Below are 14,671 nucleotides of genomic sequence, written 5' to 3' on the forward strand. Positions count from 1 at the left end.
CGCCCCTTTTTAATAGAAGCATCAATCACTTAGCATATCAGTCCCTAGATTAGAAGTTTATACGAGCGTGTATCGGGACTCCATGCAGCCTTTATCCAGTTTAATAGGATTAAAGAAACCGATTTTAAAAGCCCTACGTCAGGCAGCCTGGGGAATTGATTTACCGAGTGTTAGGGGAGTCAATACACAGCAGCAAGCCCTGCCTCATAGAACCGTCTCGGACACCCTGAATCCTTACTGCCAATGAGAGCGCACTCTGTTTCCGTGGCGACATAGACAGACCAACATAAACCATGTTCTCCCCAGCCAATAGGAGCTAAGCATTGCCTTCACAAGAGGACTCTTATTTCTAAATATAGCTACTTTTTTATTTGTTGCACAATACTGTTCTACGTTGAAAACATGTCCTATGTGTGTGTTTTGAGCACGCTGCAGGTAAGACACTGAGAAACCCAGAGAAACGAAGTAAGCAAACCTAATGCTTTCAGGATGGCACGTTAATACGTGGCGTGTGTGCTGTCTCGTGTTATTTTAAAATGTCATGTTCAGTTTTTAGGTAAGAGGATCGCCAGGCTGGAATGATTTCTGTTAGAACCTTAGAACCTTAGAACTTAGAACCAGGGTTAGCATCAGTATTCCTTCGAAGGAATTGGATTTGAAAAAACAGGAATTGACTTTATTATAACTCACAAAAAAAGAGGATTGGATTCGTGAACTACTATTAAACATAGTGCTAGATTATTATTTTTTTTAAACTTTGTTTTCTGCACAGGATGACGTCTATACACAGGGTTAGTGCACTGGAGTTCTGACCAGTTCTTAACAGTGATTGGTTGATTGCTCAGATGTGGAATTGAGGTGCTCTGTACCTCTGTTTGCAGGTCCATGACTCCAGCCCAGGCGGACCAGCAGTTTCTGGAGAACGCCAAGAAGCTGTCCATGTACGGGCTGGACCTCCATCAGGCCAAGGTGAGTGGAGTCCGCAGTAGGTAACGATCCCAGTTGTATAGGAGATTAAGCCATTAGAGGTGAATTGGTTACAGCTAAGCTTGTGACCTCTAGGATACATCAAGAAGCTCATCATAAATCCAATAGATTGTTATGTTGATCCAAGTGGAAGTTAAGAAGATAGGATTTAATACACACAAATGTATGATTTATATATGGGAGACAGTGCCACCTAGTGGGGTTCTGGTGAAACTACGTGCCCTAATGCAGTACCACTGATACTGCCACACCTGAAGGACTGGACACGTTGTGAATTCTGTCTGTAGAAAACGTGGTGTTTTGGGATTGGCCATGGTTATAAATTTTGTTTCCCACAAAATATTATTTGTACAAATTAAAACAGTAATAATAATTTAAAAGTTGCAAGTGATTTTCTTCCAGCACTGCTTATTACTGCAATATTATCACGGAGCCCCCCCCCCCCCTTTATTTTGTCTTTGGCTTTTATGCTAGAATTTTGTATTGCAGTTTGGTAAATGCAGATATTTCTAAGACTGCAGGTGAAAAGTTGCTGCAGGTTCCTGGTACCTAATCACTTCATGTTTTGTAGTTTGGACTCAAAAGACCATCAGCACAAAAAGTAATGTGCATGTCATGTTAATGGTAATCGGAGGTTAGGTTTGCAAAGCCTGTGCCTGATCACTGTGTCTCTGTGCTGCAGGATTTGGAGGGCGTGGAAATCATGCTAGGGGTGTGTTCCAGCGGGCTTCACGTCTACAAGGACAAGCTCCGAATCAACCGCTTCTCCTGGCCCAAGGTCCTGAAGATCTCCTACAAGAGAAGCAGCTTCTTCATCAAGATCCGGCCCTCTGAGGTGCACAGAGAAACGCGCGCTCTTGAGTATCGCAAACGTCATTGCTTCATGCCGTAGTCTTGTTTTTAAAAACCAAGGTCATGTTGGTTATGTCAGGCTCTCACCCTGAGAACTCGCGTTCTTTACATATTGAAATGTCATCGTGTTAAGAATTTAACTTGTGATCGCGACGTGGTTTTGTCCCTCATAAGCCACCTTGTTAGAACAGCCCCCAGCTATTTCTTACTCCAGTTACTTAAGTGAGAGAATTGGCACCAGCTACAATGCAGAGCCAGTACCGATTCACAGCTAGTGCTGCTTTCATAAAACAATCGCAATGCGGGATATGCTTTGTTGTGTCATCGCTGTTTTCTGTGTGTGTTGCAGCAAGAGCAATACGAGAGCACCATTGGGTTCAAGCTGCCCAATTACAGAGCCTCAAAGAAGCTGTGGAAGGTCTGTGTGGAGCACCACACGTTTTTCAGGTACGTTTTATTTTCGGCAATACCTGTGACAGCAGTATCCTATGTAGCCCCTGTGTCTCCTCCCACTGTGGGTGGCGTCTCCCCAGAACCGCTATCCTGTGACTCCTCCCACTGCGGCAGTGCTGTCCCAGATTGGGGTTTGCACTGTGTGCTTCCAGCGGTTCCTGGTTCTCCAGTCTCATCTTGGTTATTCTCCCCAGGCTCACCTCTACAGAAGCCACCACCCCACGGAGGTTCCTGGCTTTGGGCTCCAAGTTCCGATACAGCGGACGGACCCAAGCCCAGACCCGCCAGGCCAGCTCGATGATCGACAGGCCGGCCCCTCTGTTCCAGCGCACTGCCAGTAAGCGTGCTTCTCGGAGCCTCGATGGAGGTGTGTGTCTGCCTTCCCACGTCCTTACTTTTCATTACAGGTTACGACTTCTGATATCCACTTGCAAACCTGCAAATGAACGCAAGGAAGCTGTGTCCGATCTTTCACAAGAGAGATCTCCACATTTCAGACAGTAGAAATGCTCACAGACGCGTGCCCTATCCACACCACATCACAATCCTGATTTCAACATGTGTTGATCATTATTTAAGTAGTGTGAATAGGGCACAAGACTCAAATCGTCAAACGGTGTTTCCTGGACCACAGCAGTTTGCTCCATTCCTGGTTTTACTACGAATTTAATAAGACTCATCAGAGCTTGTTACCTTATACGCTGTGGTTACTCAAGCTCATATTAAGACCTGGAATGGGTGAAACTGCTATGCAATAGGAGTCTTATTGCCATCCCTAGAACTGTTGGTAACATTTCCAGTTCGTAACTTCTCATGAGAAGGGGTTACATGTTTTATTTAACAACGGAAATGAGCACCTATATAAAGAGTGAGGATGTATAATACCCCTGGTGTAAGTCCTGTTGAGAGCTCAGGGTCGTCTTCTAACTTATTGACCGTTTCTCCAGCGAGGGGTAAGTCTGCCCAGTCTGATATGAAGCCGGTAGCGGAGAGGAAGGAGGAGGATTGGTTTATACTGCTGGACCCGACCCGTTCAGAACCCGCCCTCGAGGGCTCAGGTATCTCACCGAGACTGTGAGGCTTCACAGAGCTGCCCCCCTCCCTCTCTCACCTCCCCTCACCGCTACAGAACATCAGCTAACATACCTGTCACTGACTGCACTGCTCCTGTCTACACAGGGCCTTTTAACCCTTAGACGGCCTAATGTGCCGATAACATTTCTGCCGATAATGACCGCTTTTAGTTGTCACCCATCACCTGCTGTAGTTGTCATCAGTTGATTAAGTTTGCAGTAGTATCAGAAAATAACTTTTAGAGCGCGCTGTAGCCACACAGTGTATAGTTCTTTAAAGTTAGTGTCTTCTATTATCCAGCTCACGCATTGCAGTAATGCACTGGAACAATGTGTGCTTAATGAAAAGCATGCACAGGAATTTCTGTCCTGAAGAATCCTTACAAACTTTGCATTATCATCACTGGTCCTCTCGTTTCTTTCTTGTTTTTTTTTTTTTTTTTTCAAGTAAGTATTTTAGTTTAACTTTCTGACCAATGCATTCTGCTGTTTTGGATCACGCTGCACAGCAGTTTGACCCTAGCCGTTCACAGTACTATTCAGCATGCTTCAGTTTCACGCAGTGCCACAGGCTTGTGAAGGATCTGCTCTGAGCAGGAAACACAATGTTCTGTTCAGTTTGCGTCCAGCGACGTTGAGCTGCTCTTACTGCTCATGTTCGGGGCTGGAACAATATTTGTAGCCTCTTGCAGCTAAACTAACATCACAGCTCTGTGTGCTGTCCTTGATCCTGTATGTGTAGTCTTGTCTATGTGTGTTTTCTTCATGATGTCTGACTTTTTTTTTTTTTTTTCATTATTTCTGCGTGACCTAACTAACTGCTTCAGGAAGTGAATTTGGCAGTAATTGTTTTAATAATAAGTTGCATTCATATTTTTTTTTTAAACGCCAATTTGTCATTACCAAGTGCAAATGTGTATTATTACCCCGCTGTGTACTTTGGAGTTTTGCATGGATCTAGAGAAGGGCTTCATTTAATTGTGATGAATGTGGTCAGGACCACTTTTATTCTTTTCTGCACAGCAGATGACACTGCAGTTCGTTCGGCACGCTGTAGCCCAGTCACCCAGGGCAGCAGCAGTCTGAAACGAGTTATACAACAAAGGCAGGAAAGTGTGCCTGGCCAGCCCTGAGGGAGCTGGCTGCAAGAATGCCCAGACAGGGCGAGGCACGGCATTCCAGAGGCTGCCTCTGTGTCAGGATATCGCCCTCAGACATTTTAAAGAGATTCGAGCTAATGAAATCATTTCAGAAATCTTTCCTGTCTGGCACTTCCCTTCACTGTATCAGCGCAGTTTTAAAAGAAGCCTGTGTTACGGTGATGTCTAGTATCATACCAGGTTTAAGAGCTCAGTATGCATGCACTGCGTTAAGGTGGTCTGTTACTGCTGTGCACTTCATTAGTTTAACCTCAGCGGTGTTTTTGGGGTTAAACTGGTTGCTAAGCATGGTTAGTCATTGTGGGGAAGCAGCTGATTGGTTAATTGAAATGCTGTACACTGATGGATGCACTAGACACATTTGTTTCCATTCACTTCGTTTTACCTTGCATTGGTGTGTACAATTTCACTCTCAAGATGACTGAGCAAGTGCATGACTTCCTTAAAGTAAACTGAGCTTTCCTGAGCATGGTATGGTTCCAGATATTTATTCAAATGAAACTGTTGTGCGTTTCCCTCAAAACTGCACCTTATTTTATGAGCTAGAACCAAAATCTAAAACCTGTAGCACTCTGGAGACCAGCTCCTCCAATTGTCACGAAACTTGCTGAAGATGTTATTTAACATAGGTCATGGCGATCTACTTTATAACATGCCCAGTGTGGCTCTGATAGGCGCCAGAATGCTGCCTGTTCCTGAACAGTTTAAATATCGGAGCCCTTGCATTGATCGATCAATACCCACAATGTAATCCCTGCTAACTAACCGCAGTGACAGTGACGTGTCCCCAAGCAAAGTCAAGTGTGTGAAGAAGCTTGAACCTTTAGTATGTGAAGAGGCACATTCTAACACATTCATAATTTCTCCAGTTGGGGGTGAGTCCCACCCACCTCAGCCAATAGGAGCAGAGAAGAAGGAGGAAGATGATTGGTTTGTGCTGCTGGACCCCTCCCGTTCAGAACCCTCCCCTCGGCCCCCAGGTACCTCACTGCAGCTTTGAGGCTTTGCAGGGCTGCCCCTCTCACCAACGCCTCCACTCACCTCCGCCACAGCGCCCCCTGCAGCTGGGAGCAACAAGTCCTACTGAATTTTAATTGCATAAGACTCTTAACCAGTAATGGTAACAACAATAACTTTGTAAAGCATCTTACAAAACCGCAACTAATTCAATTTTACTAATAAAGCAATACAGTCGCTTCAGTAATGGGCTCGCTGCTTCTGAAGTTGAATTAACACTCCGGTTTAAAAGTTCAAATGAAGTCAAATTAACAGTCTGGTTTTTAACAGGTCGCTTCTTGCAAAACGCCCATGATAACAGTGAAAAGATTCTTAGCTGTGCTGCCAATGTATTACATGTTTTAAACTGGTTTTCCAGTTTCTGTACTGGATGCATTTAAATTCTAATGTGTGGTAAAGAAATCAATGTACATTTATTCAACAGAAAATACTGAAAAGTATTACCATTATGATCTTAATTTTAATTAAAGCATACTGACTTGGTAGTACCAGTATTTTGAATTTCGGCAAACTCAGTAGCCTGCTGTACCCAGTGTGAATGACTTCCTGGCAGCGCAGGGTCTTGTTTTAATGTATTAACCGTTTCTCCAGTGGAGGGTAAGTCTGCCCAGTCTGATTTGAAGCCGGTAGCGGAGAGGAAGGAGGAAGGTGATTGGCTTGTGTTGCTGGACTCCACCCACTCAGAACCAGCCCCTCAGCCCACAGGTATCTCACCGCGACTTTTAAAGGAAACTTAAACCCGCTACTAATTCAATTTTCCTAATAGAGCATGCGTCTGTGCTCGGAAGCACTCTTGTTGGTCCCACAATTCTAAAGTAGAGGTTTGCTGTGAATCTATAGATGACTCCATTAAAAGCCAAGGGGCTTCAGAGTTCTAATACATTCACCATTTCTGCAGCGGAGGGTAAGGCTCCCTATCCTGAGCCAATAGCAGCAAAGAAGGCGGAAGTGGAGGAGGATGATTGGTTTGTGCTGTTGGACCCCACTCGTTCAGAACCCGCCCCTAAACCCCCAGGTACCTCTGTGTGAAAAGCTGCCTCGCTCTGTCGCCACCTAGTGCTCAAAGCTAGGGATGGAATACAAGGATAATGGAAAAGAGAATGACATTGGACAATGAAGAATGCTATTAAATAAACTCAATAGAAAGGGGGTGTGGGGGTTAGGGAGTGCACTAGCCTTTTATTTCAGGAAGCCAGGGTTCAAATCAGGTCATTGCAGTTTGGTCTTCTCAGGACAGAATTAATATAATCCACATCACAAGATCTCTGCAAAGTTTCAGTCAAATCTGTGTCTTCAGCGTTGTAGTTGCATATTTTTAATGTCCTGAAAGCTAGCTAGTGCTATACATAGTATTCCCTGTTTCAGTGTTTAGCTGTGCAATACAATGCCAGTGACCTGCAGTGCTGTTGGTCATAATAGAGATGTTTTTTAAATGATTGGGCTACTCATTGTGTACATTGAGCCAGTGTTACACAGTGTTGAACAGACACGTACTGTACGTGGGGCTTGCAGGGGAGTAAGTCAGGGCTGGAATTGCGTTATACAACATTCATATCTGTTTGTTTTTCACATGCAGTGGCATGAATAGGGTATAAAGTAATGCAAAGTTGAACATGTTCTGCATAAATAAGTGTGTGTACTGTGTGTATAATGTTTGTATGCGTTCTCTAGATGTGTCTGTTTCTCAGATTTTATGTGTTTTCCGTTAACATCGTCGTCAAATAACGGCATCCGTTTAGCGATGGACATCAGTTACTGTTTCCCTCAAGTCTCTGAATTTGAAACCCAGACTAACCCAGCCTGTGTTCTCTCCCCCGAATCTCCACGCAGCGATGGTGGTGACCCCTGATAAAAGCCCTCGCCCAGTCAGCGCCCCAGTCATCTCCCAGGCACCACCGGGAGAGGCCAGAGCTCAGGCGCCCGCCACGGCCAAGCAGGACCAGCGGGAGGTCACGACAGCGGTCACACAGGAGGAGAGGAAAGTAGAGGTCAAGCCCGAGGTCAAACCAGCTGAGCTGCCCTCCAGACCAGAGCCAGTGCAAGTCAAGGTACAGGGCACACATACAATACAGTGTGGACTTTATAAAGAGCCACTTCCATTATGATCTACAGCTGTGGCCAAAAGCTTTGCATCACTCTATAGAATTAACTCATTTTGCTTCATAAAGTCGAATAAAACCTGCTGAATAATGTTACGTTAACATATTTAGTTTTACACCGCTTTGTAGTTTTCCATGTACTTAACGAAAACTGACAATTGAAGAAACTGACATTTTGAAATCTAGCGTGAAATACTGTACTACTATTATGGCTTCTGGTAGACTTCTGCTATATCATTTTGTAGAATCCTAAAATTCTAGGTGATGCAAAACTGTTGGCCAGAGCTGTACAGGTCTGCTGTTTGTCAAAGGGCCCCAAGACATTTGTAATATACTTAAGGGGCTCTATATAAATATGAAATGGTTGTTTTGTATGGGCAAGCTTGACACTCAGTTCAGTTTGCAAAATGTCATGTTACTGTATTTAAGATTCAGTGTGTTTAGTCCTTTGTGAGGAAACACTTTGTTTAACATACACATTCCAGTGTTTTTTAAACCGCTTCTCTGGGGGGATCCACACTTGAAAGCAGAACAGTTTTGGCTGAACCTCAAGAAATAGCAGAGCAGCACATGTTTTAAGCCGTGCATGACAAACTTGAACAAATTACTCCGCTTAAAAAAAAAAAAAAGTTAAACAATGCTTTTTATGGGCATCAGTTTTTCCACCAGACTCTATAAAGTGTGTTCAAATTCTGACTGCCTTATGTTTACATGGAAAAAATCTTCTGAATGAGTATTCAGTAATTATACTGCCTGCATTCACATCAACACAAAGAGCACTTGCTTTGGTCTGTGCCTGTGGAGCAGTAGCAGACATTTGGGAACTCGGTATCAGGAATAGCAGACAATGGGAAAAATAGAATGGAATGTTTAGTGTCGAGTGTTCCGATTTGGAATAATGGTATGCGAGTTTGCATGTAAACTTGATGAGTGTTTCAAGCTATGAGAAATGTTCTGTTGTGACCTGTCCCAGGTAGGTAAGGGCTCCTGCCCCTCCTCTCATATTTCTAAAGTGTTTCTATGGTGATGCAGATGCGGAGAGAACCGAGAGAAGCCCCGACAGTCACAGCCACAAACGGGGACAAATCTCAGGTTTGTACCCCCTCCCGATCGTCTCACCCAGAGACCCGTCCAAAATTAATTCACATTTCCATCCGCCCTTAACGAGGGCAGAACAGCTCCACACCAACTAACCAACCTGCCTTTCTTTTACCTACTGGGAAACAGCGCCCCCCGGTGGCTGACGAGGAGCTGGTGCGAATGCGGAAGGTTAGATCACTGCTGTCTACTCCAGTCCTTTTAATAGGAATCTCCACCTCATCCATGCATCAATAGAGCGCTAGTCTTTTACCACTTTGTTTAAAGAGACAGTACGCTTTCTTTCTCCACAGGTGAAATAGCTTATCATTCAGTGCTTAGTGGGTCATTGTATTCCTTTGCTTGCATTCTGGTTCTGATCTGGTTTCAATCCAGTCTGAAGAGTGGGTAGATTTGCAAGTATGTAGAACACTTGTGCCTGGGTTATAACTACGGTGCAGAACCATAACACATACATTGGAAGTAGGCACAGGTAGCAAATGTGGAACTGTAGTTTTCATTCTAAAAAAATATAAACCAGTACCTGTTTGGGGAATCTCCAGGAGTTTTCAGGCACCTGTGCAGCTTGTCCTGCATTATCCGGCTTTTAAAAACAGGAGACGACTTTTAACAAAATATTTCCCCCAGACTGTTTCAGTTCTCGGCTTTCTTTCTTAATTAAGTTGCAGATTTAAAATACAAACAAAAGCCTGGACTGTTAGAACAGTTTGACACCCCTGGTTAATACCCCCTGCATGCAGGTTTAAACTTACATTTAAATCAGATCCTGTAACCCATCTAGAGTCATTCTAACATTCAACTTGAACAAGCATGTGCACGAATAACCCCAAGAGTAGCACGTTGCACTGAGCAGTGAGGCTGTTCATTCAAAACAGTATCTCCCTAGGTTTCACTCGGAGCGGTGTAGCTACTGCCTCCCCTATACCTAGACCACTTGTCTTCGATCCTCATTAACAGTCACTGATCCCTAATGAAAAACTACAAGTCTGAGAAATTCAATCTGAAAGCATGACAAAGGAGTGAGCTTCTCAGCTTTGATTCATCTTGAAGTGAATAAGGATACATTATTGAGGACATATTACAGTAGGGTCCTAAGAAGTTTCACTGGTCTGTGCGTTTTATGCAGGTAGCTCAATGGAGATATTTAAGAAGATGATCTTGTAGAGACCTCTTATTATTTCAGTGTTGCACTTTTAAAGAGGCATTCTGTACAAAACCGTTAGTGCATCATACACAACTGCATGTACAATTGGGGTGTAGTATAATCCTGTAAAGTGTTACCATGCTTTAAATATTGTGGTGGTCTAGTAGTGTGTAGAAAAACGGGGTACTGTCTCTTATTAAACCCATACCACTCCCGAATCTACCTGTCTGTCCACCCCGACCCCCACTGTCCCTCCTCTGCTACCTGGACCCCGCACCCCGCACCCCATCCATGCTGCAAACCCTGCCTTGGTGATTGTGGATCTCAGTGAGTCTATTTTACTGATCTAACCCACAGCAGGTCTCAATCCCACTGCGCTTAAACTGAAGACCCTGCTTGCTAGTTTAGTTGTATTTAGTCAATCGGTCACCACTGGTGGAAATAGCCAGTGGGCTATGCGGTGGCATTTAGACCTGCTGTGGTTTATGTGTCTCAAACAGACCTCTGTGTGTTCTTGTGGATCCATGAGCTGTGCTGCTATTATTATTATTATTATTATTATTATTATTATTATTATTATTATTATTATTAATAAACAAATCTATACATCGGCAAGTTCCACAAGAATGACAATATAATTTTATTATTTTTTTCTGCTTTTTTTCTTTTTTTTTCTTTCCCTTGGTTTTTTTTGTGTTTTTTTTTCACAGAAAAGAGCTAAGAAAATTGAGGGTGAAACTATTTATATCAGACATAGCAATTTAATGTTGGAGGTTTGTATGAACTCAGAAGCTGCTTGTCTCTTGCAGTTGGTTTTATTTTATTTGTTTCTTGGCTACCATTTTGCTGTTGCATGCACTGCATGTAGTGTTATTATTAATATTAGCATTTTATTTGTTATTAATCTTTGCATATTGGCTGATAGACCTGAAAGCCTTGTCACTTGTAGTGCTTGTGTTTTTATTTATTCATTTATTTATTTATTTTAATCACAGTGATTTCTCTATTTTAGCTGCTTGATGCAAAATATATGATTGGGATATTGGTGGCATCTAAGTATCGTTGTAAAAACAGTCTGGACCCTGAAAGAAAAGACTGCTTCCCACTCCCATCCAGTTTCAGTAGTGCTCTACACACTTTCAGAACAGGCCCCCTTCCTACTGTAGAGTGAAATTGACTATTAGCAATAGTGTCACTGGACCCCATTCTGGGGAAGATCTTTACATTGTTTGGTTGCATTTTATGCTTTGAAACATGCAGCTGAAGTTGGACTCCACTCCTGGTCTTTGTTCCAACCCTGTTGTGAATTGCTTATTTGACCCAATTACACCTCCCTCCAGACCCTGAATAGTTCATTATCTCATTTTACCCGTTAAACCTGGAGTGGAATGACCCTCCAGGACCGTGATTAGACACCACCGGTGTAGAATCAGGATTCAATCAGACCATGCAATCTACAGCAAAAGTACTAGCATGCAGCAGCTTCTCTGTAGCATTGCATTGGAAATATGTGCATACTGTGAATTCACGCAAGAACTACACGATTCCCAGCACAATAAAAGGGGGACCAGCGATAATGTTAAAGCTAATAAATAATAGGTACGAAAATTGAAATTTATTGGAGGGAAAACCGGAATTTAAAAATGGCTTTACTTGACAAAGTGTATTGTGTCAATATCCATTGAACTGTAGTGAGTCTACATAGCCAACCCTTGTCAGACTGACAAACGAAAGTCATTGTTTTGATTGGTTGGGTGGAGCCGTCATAAAAGGTACAAGGCTGCTGATTGGCTGGTGATTGTTGATGTGTTTATAATATTGCATCTTCTTACGTTCTCCAGTCTCAGTTAACATCCTTGTGTTTCAGCAGAATATTTGCATGTTTTATCTGTGATTCTGGTTTCCCCTCCTCTCAACCCCCCCTCTACACCTTTTCCCTACTTCCTGTTATGATCAATTCCTACCCCCCCCCCCCCCCCCACCAATTTGAAGATACATTTCAAGAAACTAAATTACATTTGTTTGTGTAGATCTCTGCCACATTTCATTGTCACCGAAACAGAAGGGTATGGAAATAATGACAACCAACTCCCCTTGAGAAATCACATCAAACTGAATAGCGTCAACTCGCATATTGAATCATAACCAGAAAGATGCTTTGAAATGATTTACAGTGAATCATTAAACCTTAACTAGCTTATTACTGAAATCTACTGAGCTTGTACTCATTCGCTGACATACTGAATACAGTAATGTGTTTTTAGAAATTAGCGTTGGTTACAAAACTCAAAACCAACCCCCCCCCCCTGGACAGCCTGACCTCTAGAGGGAGCTCTGATAGAAACGCACTGATCTCTGGATTCCCAGTCATATATTTCTGTAGCATGTATTGGGATGGGCTAGTGTTGCTGCTGCTTTTGCTACTGCTCTGCTGCTGCCATTCTAGCCTCTCTGCTCATTTATCATTGTGTTCCAACATTGTCATAGAAACCAATCATAGCGACTCTAGGAATTAGCACTGCATCTATCATATCCACTTCCTTCTTGGTTATAGTAGTTTGCATATACAGATTTTAAATGTGTGCTGTGTTTTTTTTCCTTAATTTTTTTCTCTTTTTGAACGACGCTATTGCCGGGATGGAAATAAGACTTACAGGTTTTTGCTCAGTTAAATCTTTCCTTGAATGCTTTGCTATTCACTACAATTAGGAAATAATCACACTTTTTAATTTAACCTGTATTCGGTTTTCTATACATATTTGTTCTAGCTCTGTTTCCTAGTAGTCCATATAATTCGGAATAATTGGGAGACGCAGCGATTGGAATGACTGTCAGGAGATAGTGTTCTTACTACATCCCCCAGCAGCCTTTTCAGTCCTCCAATTCACTGTGTCTCCCATGAATGTGGTCATGCAGTTCTGTCATGGGTCAAGTCGAGCTGGGATCTAATACGATGAACAGCCTCATACATAGAGCCCTGCAAACTTCACAGGAGAATTAAAACGACAGGACTAACTGCAGTTCAGTCCTAAACCTCAAGATGTCAGTGTAGCCACTCCAGCTAAACTGATCTAAAGAATAACTAAGAAATCAACACATTATTCTGGATAATTATAAAATACCCCCGAATTACGAGGGACAATTATGGGCATTTTAGAAATGAATGTATTTGAAGAAAAAGCTTACCTCAAGACATTTAGAAAATATAGATGCACCAAGGGCTTAAATAAATCTACAGCGTTCTGTTTATGAATCTACTCGTACGTGCTTTGTAGTAATGGGATGACCAATTCAAACGGTTAATGTAATGGGGTGGTTGTTTAATGATTGCTCATAACGTGGCTTTACTGCGGAGGCTGTATCGACGTCGTGAGGCACTAAATTACAGATTAAAAAACAAGTCATGAAAAACCCAGGGCCCTACTCCTAAACAATGCCGGAATGGCTGAAACTGCTGTTCAGTGTGAGTCTTCTTTCCATCTCTTTATAACAGTGATGCTAGTAGAATGGTCAGTTGCTTTTGGGTGTAGCAGTGACTGTGCAGAAGACTTAATGTCAGGGCTGCGGTTCATGCTGGCATACTGATACAGGCTTGGTCCACACATCCTGGGGTTTACCCTGTTTTAACCAGGGATTAGTGCTGTGTAATGTATACCCATCTTTACAACACCCCACTCAGTAGATTACTGTTAGGATACAGTAGAGCAAGCCTGAATGTTTGTTTGAACTACAGTCTGTTGGGTCGGCATATATCAAGGAAAGAACCGACTCTCCTCCATACAGCCTTACCCCACAGCTTAACCGTCTGACGCTAGTCTTTAGTCTGTGAAGCCAGCATGAACGAGTTCTGTGAGCCAAACCTGCTGTCTTCAAAACCAGTACTCTTAAGCAGTGACCATTTTACTGATGTTGAGTGCAGTCAAAGGCCTGCTTTCACTGCGTGCGTTCTGTTCTCAAAAGTTTGTTTGAAAAGTTTCCCTTTTTTAATATCAAAACTGGTTTTGTTTATAAAGTGTACAGCATTCACCCTCATGATTGTCTGGGAGGTGAAGTTTCACCGCTACGATGAGTTCCTATACTATACACTATCTTACTGGTATGAAGATAATGTGAAATATGAAAAAACATGTATACTGAAATGATGGGCAGGGCACACAAGCCAACACATGCTTTTATTATGGCTAGCTTTTGCCGATAAGAATTTGGATTTTGTTTATTACTCCTTTAAATCATGTGTCTCCCTGCGTCAAGCACACAGATGTAAACAACTAAATAAACTGGGAAAATTCATGCACTGGTTTTGAATGAAAACGGGAACCTGATGCTTCTTATCCAGTAGTTTAGTTTGTAGCATTGAAATTCCTTTTTTTCCCCCCCATGTGTGTGTGTGTATCCCTCTGTTTAACCCACGCTCCAGGATCTGGACAAGACGCAGGATGAGGTCATGCGTCACCAAGCCAGCATCAGCGAGCTGAAGAGGAACTTCATGGAGTCTGTCCCAGAGCCGCGGCCCAGCGAATGGGACAAGCGGCTCTCTACCCACTCCCCCTTCCGCACCCTCAACATCAACGGACAGGTGCAGCCGGGGCCCGATGGGGTGAGTACACGACACCCGGGGCGCGGGGCAGCAGAGGCTGCCTTAATCTGGTACCTCCCGGAAAGCAGCTTACCCAGAGCCAGAGCGGACCTTGCATGCTTGTTGGGCAGCAGCTTAGCGACATTAGGGGTGTACAGAGAACCTTCATTTTCTGGCTAAAATGACTTTCTTTTTAAGGTGTGTTTGGTGAT

The 14,671-nt window shown here is 43.1% G+C and overlaps 1 protein-coding gene across 7 annotated transcripts in view; it reads left to right on the top strand.

Annotated features, from left to right (window-relative positions):
* Nucleotides 1–14,671, top strand: part of LOC117414110 (protein 4.1-like) — a 61,661-nt gene that overhangs the window by 29,921 nt on the left and 17,069 nt on the right. For 3 of the 7 annotated variants that reach the window (XM_059000317.1, XM_059000316.1, XM_059000315.1), the window contains exons 8-20: nucleotides 882–969; nucleotides 1,670–1,822; nucleotides 2,189–2,286; nucleotides 2,487–2,659; nucleotides 3,240–3,350; nucleotides 5,395–5,505; nucleotides 6,134–6,247; nucleotides 6,441–6,557; nucleotides 7,373–7,590; nucleotides 8,674–8,733; nucleotides 8,869–8,910; nucleotides 10,594–10,656; nucleotides 14,301–14,480. In XM_059000317.1, coding sequence (XP_058856300.1) covers nucleotides 882–969; nucleotides 1,670–1,822; nucleotides 2,189–2,286; nucleotides 2,487–2,659; nucleotides 3,240–3,350; nucleotides 5,395–5,505; nucleotides 6,134–6,247; nucleotides 6,441–6,557; nucleotides 7,373–7,590; nucleotides 8,674–8,733; nucleotides 8,869–8,910; nucleotides 10,594–10,656; nucleotides 14,301–14,480 — 1,528 coding nt within the window. The remainder of the gene's footprint in view (nucleotides 1–881; nucleotides 970–1,669; nucleotides 1,823–2,188; nucleotides 2,287–2,486; nucleotides 2,660–3,239; nucleotides 3,351–5,394; nucleotides 5,506–6,133; nucleotides 6,248–6,440; nucleotides 6,558–7,372; nucleotides 7,591–8,673; nucleotides 8,734–8,868; nucleotides 8,911–10,593; nucleotides 10,657–14,300; nucleotides 14,481–14,671) is intronic. The other 4 variants (XM_059000318.1, XM_059000319.1, XM_059000320.1 and 1 more) reach the window with 4 other exon arrangements.

This window comes from Acipenser ruthenus, chromosome 25 (genome assembly GCF_902713425.1).
Source record: "Acipenser ruthenus chromosome 25, fAciRut3.2 maternal haplotype, whole genome shotgun sequence".
NCBI lineage: Eukaryota > Metazoa > Chordata > Actinopteri > Acipenseriformes > Acipenseridae > Acipenser > Acipenser ruthenus.